Source organism: Mesocricetus auratus, unplaced genomic scaffold, assembly GCF_017639785.1.
Source record: "Mesocricetus auratus isolate SY011 unplaced genomic scaffold, BCM_Maur_2.0 Super-Scaffold_100691, whole genome shotgun sequence".
NCBI classification, from domain to species: Eukaryota; Metazoa; Chordata; class Mammalia; order Rodentia; family Cricetidae; genus Mesocricetus; species Mesocricetus auratus.
Genome location: NW_024429267.1, coordinates 37,500,672 through 37,514,018, shown reverse-complemented (window position 1 = coordinate 37,514,018; position 13,347 = coordinate 37,500,672). Strand labels below are relative to the sequence as shown.

The window sequence follows — 13,347 nt, the reverse complement described above, 5'->3', positions numbered from 1 at the left end:
AATGTTAGTGCTCTGGGATTTTGTTTCTCATTTAATGCTGTGGTTTGGCCCCAGTCTCACCTCAGCTACCGAGGACAGTGAGAGGCCCGTGTAGTCTGACCTTCAGAACTGCTGGACTTGCCTGTGATGCCAGTGGCCACCAGCCACAGTAAACTCAGTCCCTTTATTAATAATATATTATGAAGTGAAGTCATTATAATCCCTGCCTAAAGGTACACTCATTTCTTGTCTATTTGATGTTAGGTTTCAGTTATTTACTGACATGGAAGAATGAATTACTTAAAATTACGTGATAGCAAAGAAAAAACAAATCATTAAAGCTTTCATTTTAAAAATACTAGTTTGGCGAAATACAAAGTGTATTTGTTAGCAAGATCAGAGTTGTGCTCAGGGCCTGTGGGGTAGCTCCAGAAGTGACGCTGTGACGCAGTAAGAAGCCTGATGTCCTGAGTGACCCCTGGAACCCGTGTCGAGGGAGAATGAGAGAGTTTACTCCACCTTGTCCTGACCCCCATGTGAACACTGTGGCACACATGCCATATCCGTGTCTCACACTCAATAGAAATAAAGAATTATGTTAAAGTAGCCATTTGGGAGCGGGTCCCCCCTCTTGATTCTTGACTGATTATACATTGTATCAACTTAGTCGGGTTGATAAGAATGCCCCATGCATCTGCTCTTTGCCGCTCACCCCCTCCCTGCATCTGAAATCTGTATCTTTTGGTCAGTATTCCAGCATGTTACAGTGAGTGCAAACACGTGACAAGCCTGGTCCGCACAAGCCATGTGTTGTAATCAGTTAACACGTGAGTTTGGTAGGCAGGGCTCTTTCTCTGGCACAGGTGGCTGAATTTCTCTCTCTCTCTTTTTGTTTCTTTCAGTGATGAAGAACTCTCTCAGTATCTTTTACAGTTGGTGCAAGTTTTGAAATATGAGCCTTTTCTTGATTGTGCCCTGTCTAGATTCTTATTAGAAAGAGCACTTAATAACCGGAGGATTGGGCAGTTTCTGTTTTGGCATCTTAGGTAAGTCTTTCATGTTTCAGCCTGAGACCTCCGTGTGCTTCAATACCTAATTCAGTGTGATGTCAGACATTCAATGGGACCGTGAGAGGTTTTGTGGGTTACAGTCCATCAATAACATGTACACTGTTTTGGTGTCTTCTTTTCTCAAGCCCAAACTACACCTTTGTCATTTGACACAATAATCTTCTCTGAATTTTTAACTAAAATTAGCAACTGATATATTGTAATATTTTCTAGCAAACTAATTTTCTTTTTTAAATATTTAATACACTTGCATATGTGTTTTGATCAAATCCACGCCTATTTCCTCCCTTCCAATTCCTCCTCTGTCTCCCAATCACTTTTCCCTTCCAACTTCATGTACTCTCATTTAAAAATAAGCTCATTGTCTTAATATATGTTAGCTATGTGCTGATATATATATTCCTCTAAGAAGCTTGTGCATAATGTGTGGGTGCTTTGCCTGCACGTATAGACATACTTGTATGCCTGGTCCTTGCAGTGGCCATAAGAGGGCATTGGATACCCTAGAGCTGGAGTTAATAGACAGTTGTGAGCTTCCGTGTGAGTTCCGGGAATGTAACCCGGGTCCTCTGGAAGAGCAGCCAGTGCTCTTCACCCCTGAGCCCTTCCTCTAGCTCCAGTTTGTGGATTCTATTGTAATCACTACTATTACTGAAACAAGTCAAGGTGCCACCACTGCCCAGCTTTTCACCATTCTTTAAGTGAGAAAATAGAACCAGGGCCAGAAGATGTACACTCAGCAGCAGGAAGCGAGGAGAAAACTGGATAATGGCTAATTGAGATACTGGTTTTACTGACCCCAGTCAAATGGACTTCTTTTTCTGTCTCATGTTTTTCTACATTCCTAAGTTAACATTTCTTTTCCCCTTCATAAGGCAAATCAAATAAAATGTGGAAATGCTGGTTTTCTTCAGTTTAAGAATTAACTACTAAACTACTAAACACTTATAACTTCTGAGTTCTACTACTACTTAACAGATTGGGCTATTAGCACCTTACTAGTAGGGTTGGGAGAACAGCTCCCGGCCTGGCTGGAATCAGTATTTCACAGTAGAATAAAGAAGGCAGTGATCTTTCCATGGTCTGAAGTGTTTGACAAACAAACCAATTGAATATTGGCTTTCTGCAGGTCAGAAGTGCATATTCCCGCCGTGTCCGTACAGTTTGGTGTCATCCTAGAAGCATACTGTCGAGGAAGTGTAGGGCACATGAAAGTGCTTTCCAAGCAGGTATGGGCATTTCTATCATTTCAGTTTAACACACAGCCATCAGTTTGTCAAATTCGATTTCATTGCCCTGTCCGTCCCTTAACCTGATCAATACATTGTGGGAAAGAATTGAGTCTCATGAAGCCCAGGCTGGCCTCGAGCTCACTATCTAGTGAGGAAGGTCATGGTCAGGAGATCCACTGCACAGCCTTTTGAGTGCTGGGATCCATGGCACATGGTTCTGTGTCTAATTTATGCTCTGCTGGAGATCAGACTCAAGGCTTTGTACTTGATAGTCTACCACTGAGCTACTTCCCAGCCTTTAGCATGTGCTTTTAGAAAAATCTGTCATATAGGAAGTGTCAGCAAGCTTAAAATTAAATATATATGAAATGGGACACAGCCAGGATTTCTCATATTTTCTACATTAATAGGATGCCTTGAATTTTAATGGTCTGTTCATGTTTCATGATGGATATGAGGGAGGCTGTCTTTTTTTGTTTTTTGTGTTTTTGTTTTTACGAGACAGGGTTTTTCTGTATTGTATTGGAGGCTGTCAGTCCAGCCTGGCCTCGAACTCACAGAGATACGCCTGCCTCTGCCTCCCAAGTGCTGGGATTAAAGGCGTGCGTCACCACCGCCCAGCCATGTCTTTTTTTTTTTTTTTACTTATTTTTATTTAATGTGTATTGGTGTTTTGCCATGGGTGTCCAGTTCCCTAGAATTAGAATTACAGACAGTTGTGAGCTGCCATATGGGTGTTGGGAATAGAACCTGGGTACCCTGGAAGAGCAGTCAGTGCTCTTAACCTCTGAGCCATTTTTCCAGCCAGAGGGAGACAGTCTTTTGATCTTTTGACTCTGGTTTTTCATGTCCCTCAGTTACTCTTTTTAGTAAATATATTTATGCTTTAGAAGATTTTGCTCAAGTATAGTATTTGTGATACATGTAAATCATCATGTCTTTTAAATTGAAATTATTGAGGTATAAGCTCACAGGTATTTTGGTTTCTGTAATTCATAATCCTCCTTATCTTTTTGAGCTATATGTTCATGCTTAAAACTATGATATGTTCTTGCAGTCCAGAGGTATTGCTGATATTGCTGTAAGTTAATTTCCCTATGCCAAGAGTCATACTGTTTATACTTTTTAAAAATATGCTGCTTTATTATGCTCCTGATAGTTCACCAGTATGTGTGTAAAACCCAGGCTGCCTCAATCCCCTCCCCCAAATGCTGAGATTACAAGAATGTGCCACCATTCCTAGCTCTTTTGCCTTGCTAGAGAAACTTCCATAGGCTTTTGCAAAGGTCACTGGGTGTGTTAATAATCGCTAACATTTATTCACAACATTTAATCCTTGGCAATTCAGAACCCAGTATTCATGATGACCATCCTTGTTTGAACATCTTTTCACCCTTACTCCATTCACCCTCTACATTGGGCCCTTAATTCCCCCCACCCCTTTTTACCTCTCTTCCCCTGCACAGCCTCATCTTCCTCTTTAAATCTGTACGAGAATATCAACCTCCTCTAACCCCCTCTGTCCTGATCCCAAGTCCTCTTGTGTCATAGGCATGCCCTCTACTGCTAAGCTACAGTCTCATACTCCTTTTTCCTTTATATTTGTGTGTGTGGGGGGGGGTGCGTGCATGGTCGCACAGGTAAGGATGCTCACAGAGGCTGGAAGATGGCATCAGATACTCTAGAGCTGTGCAGTGTGATTTGGGGGAACTAAGCACAATTAAACATCAAGCCCACCCCCATTTTCCTATTTCTTTTTTAAGTGTATTTTGAGACAGTCTCACTGAGGTACCCAGGCTGGCCTCCTGAGTAAAAGGGATTACAGGCCTGTGCCACCAGGCCCAGCCATAACTGTTTTTCTTGACTGATGAATTATAAGAGAAAGACTTTGTACCCTTTCCAAGATGGGTGGGGGTGTGGGCTTGCTACATGGCATGTGGAAGTCAGGATGGCTTGTTGAAGTTGTTCTCTCCTTTCAGTTAGTCCTGGGAATTGAACTCAGATCTTCAGGCTTGGCAGTACGAACTCTTACATGCTAAGCTATTTTGCCAGCCCACTGTGGTATTCTTGTTATCACTATAAAGTTGTAAAATCACAATTGTTGAAATACTTAAAAGTATTTTTTGGCTTACAGCCTTTTAGGATACTATTCCAGAAATTGAATATCAGCACAATTATCAATGGGGCATAACAATTACCAATTGTGCAACATGAAAGAAATTCTAATTTGAAAGAGTTCAAAAAGTTCTCTTTTCATAGACCAGTTTTCATCTGGTTTCCTTGTTGCCAGTGTTGGAACAACTCCTGAAAACATTGAAAAGTGTAGTGTCTGTGGTTTTGACAGATGGCTAACTTGGCAAGCACCAGCCATCTTGATTTATCTTCAAGCTACATAGAACATGTTAATTTTCTCTATGAGCAAGGCCTCAGCTTATCTTTGAAAAACTGCTTTCTCATTTCCTACATGTAGGAAACTACATCCACATCCATACATAGTCTTCATGTTTCTTGCGTGGAAACAAAGTTCAAAGTTTTAAAATGAAAACATGATACAAAATGACTTTCCTGATAATGTGATTTCAAACCAGTGTGTATTATATTTGCCTCATATTTTATGTTTTTCTTTATATATGTTTGTTACTGTTTGTTGTTTCTAGTTTTAATGACATGTAAATGTTCCTTCTGTTTTATGATCGACTATGGTTATTGTGTTCTCATGAACTTGCTAGAAACTTGCTATGTAAACCAGACTAGTGTCACACTTGTGGCTGTTCTCCTGCCTCTGCTTCCCAAGTGCTGGGATCATAGGTGTTCACGGCCAGAACTAGCTGAAGTGGGTGTTTATTTGTTTCCTTGTTTGATTGATTGAAACGTGGTCTCACTGTATCCCTGGCTGACCTGAAACTCACTATGTAGATTAGGCTAACCTTGAACTCACAGAGATCCCTCTGCCTTAACCATACCCCACCAGCCCCACCATATACACAGTAATTAAAGGCATGCACTGCCATGCTTGGCTAAAGTGGCTTTTACGAATAATGGTTTTGATCTAGTTGGCCTTTGCTGTACTACAAGTACAGGGTGTTTGTTTGTTTGACTTAAGTTTTGATAGCCAAAGTTATCCCAGATTCTAGGACTAGACAGATGACTCAGTTGTTCTTATAGAGGACCCAGGTTCAGCTCCCAGCACCCATGTCAGTGGCTCAGAACCACCTGTAATTTCAGTTCCAGGGAATCTGGCAGCACCCCCTTCTGGCTTCACTACCATACACATGGTACATATCCATATACTCAGCACATGCACATATGCACACTTAATAAGAATAAAACAAGGGCTGGAGAGAAGGCTCAGTGTTTAAGAACATAGCTGGTCTTCCAGGGGTCCTGAGTTCAATTCCCAGCAACCACATGATCGTTCACAGCCATCTGCAGTGAGATCTGGTGCCCTCTTCTGGACTGCAAGCACACATGCAGACAGAGCACTATATACATAATATAATATAAATAAATAAATAAACCTTTTTAAAAAAGAGAATAAAAAATCTTAAAAATAAAAGCAATTTGGTGAGTGGGCACAGAGCTTCTCTGTGTAGCCCTGACTGCAGACCATGCTAATCTCGAACTCAGATATCAGGCTGTCTCTGCCTCCACCTCAACCCCCAAGTGCTGGGATTAAAAGTGTACACCGCTGCACCAAGCTTAAAGGCAAGCAGTTTTGTCTTGGATAACAAATACCTTGCATCATAATCTGCTCTTGTGGTCTTGGCAGTGAAAAGAAACAGGCTGAGATTCCAGACACGTGATGATAGGTATTGCCAGGCACAGTAGCACATATCCATAATTCCAGCCCTAAAGAGGCTGAGCAGCCTGGGCTACATAAAAGGCTATGTTTAAAACAAAAAAGACACGGACATGGAAGTAGGCATAAGGTTTCAATACTGGGAACAGCAGGTTACTTCTGTACAGATTCCCCATGCTGTGGTGTAGTCCAGATGGAGGATGTGTTTTGGATTTCATTACTCAGTGAACTGTAGAGTTGAAAACACTTTCACACCTGTCTGCAAATACCCAGTCTATGCCTGCCTGGTTACTGTTCTCAAATTTTAAGATACCATTTAATAAAGGGCTTAAAAGTGATACCTTGATTGTTATTTGGTAGTAATATAATGTGTGTAAAAACCTTATATGCAGGGTTTTTACTTTATCTGATTGTGCATGTGTGTTTGGTTAGAGCTACTGATAAATGTGACTGTATGATATATTATTTTTAATACATTATTTTTCAGGTTGAAGCACTCAATAAGTTAAAAACTTTAAATAGCTTAATCAAATTGAATGCAATGAAACTTAACAGAGCGAAAGGAAAGGAGGCCATGCACACGTGCTTAAAACAGAATGCTTACCGGGAGGCCCTTTCTGACCTGCAGTCACCGCTGAACCCATGTGTCATCCTCTCAGAGCTCTAGTAAGTGACTGTCTCTGCTCCACAGTGAGCAGCCTGTGCACATAGCAATGCAGAAAAGCTGTCGGAGTCACTGTGCTGGGGAACTGGCGGGGCTGCCTGGTAGCCCAGGGAGGTCAAGTATAACCAAGGAAGGGAAGCATGAAGTCTTCAAAGGCTGTGTTTGTATTCACGAGGCTGTAGAGCTAGATTTATCTGTGAGATTAGTAATATTGTAAATTAATTTCTTTCAATTATATATAATTTTAGTTGTATATCAGAACATACATAAGGTAGCTTTTTAAAAAATATTATTTTACTATGGGGCGGGGCAGGGGGGCTTGTGCACAGGAATGCAGTGTTCACAGTGGCCAGAGGCATGGATCGGATGCCCTGGAGCTTGATTTACAGGCTGTCATAAGCTGCTGTTGCAAGCTACCTAACTTGGGTGCTAGGAACTGAACTCTGGTCCTCTCCAAGAGCAGTATATGCTCTTAACCACTGAGCCATCTTTCCAGCTCTGTTAGTTTTGAAACAGGACCTTATATAACCCAGGCTAGCTTCAAACTCTTTATGAGCCCAGGCTGGCTTTGAACACATAATCCTCCTGCCTGCTGAGTGCAGGTAACACAGGCATGTGCCCCCATTCCTGGCTATAGTACCAGTTCTTAAGAATTGAAAATCCTGTATGAGCAAAATGTTGGAAACCATGACACATTATCTCCTGATCTCCTATTTTAAGCTGAGGTTTAAATTAATCTCTAAACTATTTGCCATCTTTTCATTCACACAGAAGTGGAAAATATACTTTGTGTCAACAACAGTACTAGAATCGATCCCTCATTGTGATATCAGGGCTTGAGATGTACCCAGAAAAGGTTCTCATTCTGATATGACTTCTGTAGACTCTGAAAGAATTATAGGTGGCAATTGTGAGCCCCATACCTCAGGGCTCCTTTGCAATCTTGTACATTCTTACGCTGAAGTGTTTGATTCCCCCTTTGCTGATTTCAGTGTTGAAAAGTGCAAATACATGGACTCTAAGATGAAGCCCTTGTGGTTGGTCTATAACAACAGAGCTTTTGGAGAGGACTCAGTTGGAGTGATCTTTAAAAACGGTGACGGTGAGTCCTGGGAAGGTGTGTGTGTCAGTGTGATAGCAGCCAAAAGGCCAGTGCCAGTGCTCACGAGGTCAGCACAGCATCCCCTGGGATCCCCTCCTTTCTGCCGAGAAATCACTTCTATAGTTTAATCGGTTACCTCATAAGCCTTCCTATGTTTCCCTATAAAATACAAATAATAAATCTTTTGATGAAAAGCTTGTAAAAAGTGAGGATATCTCAGTATATATTCGTGCATCCTGTTCCAGTGATAGCAACTTTGAAGTCATTGCCAGAGTTTTATGTTTGGATTGAGCTCATGACCCAGACTTTATAAGGAAATGCCTCTGAAGTAATTGCACCAGCCCAAGGCAGCCATGACTTGTAAGCCATATGACCACAAGCCCTGTAATTGATAAGCTTTAGGGTTTTCATCTCATGAAGCTATAACATCCCTGTACCAGAGTCCTTAAAGGATTCGCAAGAAATAACTTATTTATACATGCTTGCAACTTCTTAATAGAACTTACTCAGAGTGGTTCATGTGCCTTGAGATAGTGTCTCACTCTGTACAAAGACTGACCTCAAACCTGTGATCCTCAGCCTTTCCAGTGTTGGGATTACATGAATCAGCATATCCCACCCTCATGATGTATTGCTAAATATTTTACTCCACTAGACTATACAAGTAGTATAACTTGTTATTACACATTATTTTGTTCAGAAGTACTCTTTGGGAAACCAGGAGAAGAAGAAAGACAATTTTATGTAACCAGGTTGGCCTTGAACTCATTGTGTAGCTTGAACTCTGATGTTCCCTACCTTCCCCACCTCCAAGTACTGGGATTACAGTTGTGTGTTGTCATGTCAGGCTGACATAACTTATATTATTTTGGCCCAAGATCTCACTATGTAGCCGAGGCTGACTTCAAATTTTCGATCTCATGAATGTTGAGACTAGAAGCACTCATGAACATGATAAATAAATTCAACTGTTACAGTTTTCTGGACTCCTAATGTACTGACTTACTTGTATGATTCCTAAGAATTTTCTGTGAAACCTTAAAGGCAGGAGAAGTTAACAATGCTATGATCTATGCAGAAATATACTTTCATGGTATTTTCACACATGGGAAACAGTTGAAAACTTGATTCCTAAACCATACGGGGAAATTCTGATCACCTAGCCTGTATGTTGCAATGAGTATAGGCAAGATTAAAATTGTGGGGAAAGTACAGTGCTTGGCAATGTGTTTAGTGACTCTGACTGAATGCCTAAGGTTGAGCTAGCAAGTGGGGTGGGGGGAGTGGTCACAAGAAGGCAAGTGCATGTAACTGAGCGGGCATTTCCCGTAGATTTGCGGCAGGACATGCTGACGCTGCAGATGCTACGCCTGATGGATCTGCTCTGGAAAGAGGCGGGTTTGGACCTTCGGTGAGTGCTCCAGTACATTTGCTTATTTCGTGTGTTTTCCTCCTGTTGAGCCCTTCCCTTCCCTTTTAATTATGTTTGTAATAATAGTTAGTACAGCCTTTTACAATGTGCTTTCTAACCGTTACCCTATTTGAATATCATCATACTCCACTACATGTGCTTGAGATTCCAGAAAAGGGTAGATTTGGACTTTAATAACCTGAACAGGCATCCAGAGTCAGGTTCCAGGTTCCAGTTTCAAGGTTGGTGGCTTTCGTTTAGAGAGCGGGTCCCTTATATGGCTCAGGGTGGTATTGAACTTGCTCTACAGGCTAGAGAGACTTGAATTCATTATCCTGCCTCAGTGTCCAAAGTGCTGGGATTCCAGCCATGTGTCTTTGCACCCTGTTGAACTCTTTTATAGAAAGATTTATAATTGTTGCTATGCATTGACTGGCAAAGGCACTTTGTTAGCTTCATGTAGATTATTTCTACCTCACAGCTCCATAAGGTTGAGTTACTCTTTTTTAACATGTGAGAAAAATCAACACAGTAGTAATTTAAAACAAACAAACAAATAAATAAATAAAAGTATATTAAATAGTGCCCATTTTAGATACAGGATTGTCAAGTCTCTACATTGATGTCTTTCTGTTATTTTACTGTCCTATCAAGTGAGAAAGCAGCGTGGAAATATGTCTTTGTTTGCCAAAATATGATGGTATTCAAAAAGCCTAATTGCCAGCTTTGTGTTCTCTTTTGGTAAGCATTTGTGTCTATGCACACGTGCGCATATATGCACCATGGGGACACCTGAGGAGGTCGGGGATAGCATTTGAGAGTTGAGCTTCTTTCTTCTGTGGATCCTGGGAGTCAAACCTCAGGTTTCGCAGCAATCCACTGAAAGTATCTCATCTGCCATCTTGTTTGTATTTTAAAGGCAGAATCTTTGTTTCTAGATCCTTCTAGAATATACTTTTCTGGTTCTGTTAAGTTAAAACAATCTAGTGTGATTTTTTTTCTTTTCATGGGCTTACGATTATAATAAGACAGAGCTGTGATTATAATAAGACAGATCTGTGTTTTTTCTTTTTCATTGAAAATAATTTTCCCCTCACATAATTAAAGTTTCTCCTGCCTCTACTCCTCTTAGTTCCTCCTTACCTCACTGTCCATCCAGACCTACCCCCTTTTTATCTATCATTAGAAAACAAGCAGGTTTCTAAGGAATACTAGTAAAATAAAATATAGTAACATAAAACAAACATGTCAGAATTGGACAAAACAAACAAACAGAAGGAAAAGATCTACAAAAGAAGGCACAAGAAATAGACCCACTTGTTCTCACACTCAGGAATAACGTGAAAACACTAAACTAGAAGCCATAAACACACACAAAGGACATATAGGGCAAAAAGACAAAAAATAAAAAGTATTTAAAAGTAAGACAAAATTAAAACCGGGCAGTGGAGGCACCTACCTTTAACTTGTGAATTTCTGATTACTTAAAAACACTGTTGTGTGTAAATGATAGCTTTTTCCCCTTAACCACTCAGAAGGAATACATCACAGATAGAGGCTGAGTGTGTGGCTTTTGTTGTTGTTGTTGTGACCACATTCCTACCAAGAAGCAGCCTAGGGGCCAGTGAGATAGTTCAGTGGGTAAAAGCTTTCCGCACAAGCTCAGCTGCTGAGTTCAGTGCCCAAATGCCACGATGGAAGGAGAGACACAGAAACACACATCACATCAGAGTATATTGACATGGAGCAGCTCCAGGGAAGGAAGGTTTGGGGTTCATAGTTCAGAGGATGTCCCACCATTGTGGAGAGAACTCACTGGGGCAAGACCAGCTTCCGGACTTGGAAGGCAGAGGCTGCTTATTCATGTCTTTGTCTTTGCAGGTGAGAACTCAGAGAACAAAGGAGTGGCAGGTTCTGTTCTCTCTCTCTCTCTCTCTCTCTCTCTCTCTCTCTCTCTCTCTCTCTCTCTCTCTCTCTCTCTCTCTCTCTCCCCCTCTCCCCCTCCCTCCCTCCCTCCCGCCCCCCTGGACCACAGTGGGTGGGATGCTGCTGCCCACATGCAGGGCACATCCTCCCTCCCTATCAGACAGTCTTCTCTGGCAACACCCCCACCCCCAGACACCAACGTGTGCCTCACTGAAGCTGTAGCTATTTATTTCTTCATTCAGACCAGTCAACAGTCATTATTAAAACTGCAGTAAATGAGCCTCTGCTTGTGAACTGCCACATAGGCTACCTAACCTGGTAAATAAAATCTTAATGACACACAGTCCTTTCCTTACATAGCTGTCTGTAGCTGCTTATATATCCCAACAGCAGAGTAACCCTGCAGTGCTTAAAAGTCTCTAGTCCATCCTAAAAGTTTACTGACTTCTCCCATATTAAAAGAAACTACAGGAAAATGATTTTATTGCTTGGATCCATGACCAAGGCCATTTGTAGAAGAAAGCATTTAATTGGGCATTCGGTTTCAGAGGGTTTGAGTTAGTGATTGTGGCACTAAGGCATAGCCATAATGGTTGAAAGCTCTCACCTGGAACAGCAAACAGGAAGCAGAGAGAACATACTAACTGGGAATGGCAGGAGTCTTTTGAAACCTCAAAGCCCGCCCCCAGTGACACACCTCCTATTCCTTCCCAAACAGTTCTCCAAATGGGGACCAAGTATTCAAGCGTGAGCCTATGGGGTCCACTCTCATTCAAACCACAGAGATCCTATAGCAAAAGAAACTCCAAACTCTGACTTGGTGACTCCTTTGTTCTTCCTGTCGTTATCAGAGACTATGGGCCTTTCTGAGTTACAAAACCTGAGCTGAAGACTAGCTGCTTAAGTCTTAGTCCCATCAGCCTAGTTGAAAACTCCAAGCCAGTTTTGTCGTCTGTGCTTTGGTTTTGTCCATTCCATCCAAAGGTAGCTTGCATTTAGCGTCACGATTGTCATTGTAACCTCAGATAAAGGGAGGCATCCATGTGTGGGAGAGCTGCATGTGTGCTCAGTTCCTGTGCAGTAGGATGTTAGTGGCATTTTGTCCTCTGACCCCATTCTTTTAAAGTGTAGAGCTTTGAGTTCTTTCAAACTCCTCTCTCTCACCAAAGCTTCTCTACTGTTTCTATAAATATCTGTGCTCTCGTGCCTGGTGTGTTTGTTTTTCTTTTGAGCAGCTGTTCAGGTTAAACTGGGTCGTGCAGCATGCACTCTTGGATCTCAAATTTTTGAGTACCTCCTATATGTTACTATTCTAGTAACAATGCCGTGCTTCCTTTAACGAAAATACTTAGGCTCATTTAAATTTTCTCGGATGGCTCATGATACTCTGGTATCCTTCATGTCAAAAGCAGAACATCTGTAAGGCATAAATAAGGTGAAACACCATATCTTTTGCTTAACAATTAGTAGTCAGTTAGCTTTTCCTGTCAACTGAAAAGTTGTCAACCTCAAATCCGTGTGACTTTCAGTAGACTCGACAGTCCTCTGTATCACTTGTTCCTGTGCTACAGGTCAAATAAAAAAAATTTAGTAGTTTCTTTATTTACTTATACATAATACATCTAAGTTTTACTGAAGGAATTTTTTTTTTTTGCAGTAGGCAAGGGGGACAGGAACTCTCCATTATGTAACTGTGGCTGTCCTAGAAGTTGCTCTGTAGACCAGGCTGGCCTCAAACTCACAGTCGTCCACCTGCCTCTGCCTCAGGAGTGCTGGGATTGAAGGTGTGCAGCACCTGACTCTACTGACAGTTTTCTCACTTACAAGAGACTCTACAAGTTACATGTAAGATATTCAATGCCGTTGGTATTGGCAGGGCCTGGGTGGAGGAAGCATGTGTGAGCAGTGCAGATGCTAGGTAAGGAGGGTGTGCGCTGTGACACTCGCCAGTGGACTGAGTGTGTGCTGTGACATTCGCCAGTGGACTGAGTGTGCGCTGTGACACTCGCCAGTGGACTGAGTGTGTGCTGTGACATTCGCCAGTGGACTGAGTGTGTGCTGTGACATTCGCCAGTGGACTGAGGTGCTGCCCTGGCCTGAGCAGTGCGGTAAAGCAGGGATAAAGGACTGCTTCCTTCCTCTCTCCAGTGCAGTTTGTCTCATT

The 13,347-nt window shown here is 41.8% G+C and overlaps 1 protein-coding gene across 1 annotated transcript in view; it reads left to right on the top strand.

Moving 5' to 3' along the window:
- Positions 1-13,347, top strand: part of Pik3cb (phosphatidylinositol-4,5-bisphosphate 3-kinase catalytic subunit beta) — a 103,408-nt gene that overhangs the window by 79,528 nt on the left and 10,533 nt on the right. Inside the window, exons 15-19 of the mRNA XM_005071997.4 lie at positions 882-1,025; positions 2,179-2,278; positions 6,568-6,746; positions 7,737-7,846; positions 9,179-9,257. Coding sequence (XP_005072054.1) covers positions 882-1,025; positions 2,179-2,278; positions 6,568-6,746; positions 7,737-7,846; positions 9,179-9,257 — 612 coding nt within the window. The remainder of the gene's footprint in view (positions 1-881; positions 1,026-2,178; positions 2,279-6,567; positions 6,747-7,736; positions 7,847-9,178; positions 9,258-13,347) is intronic.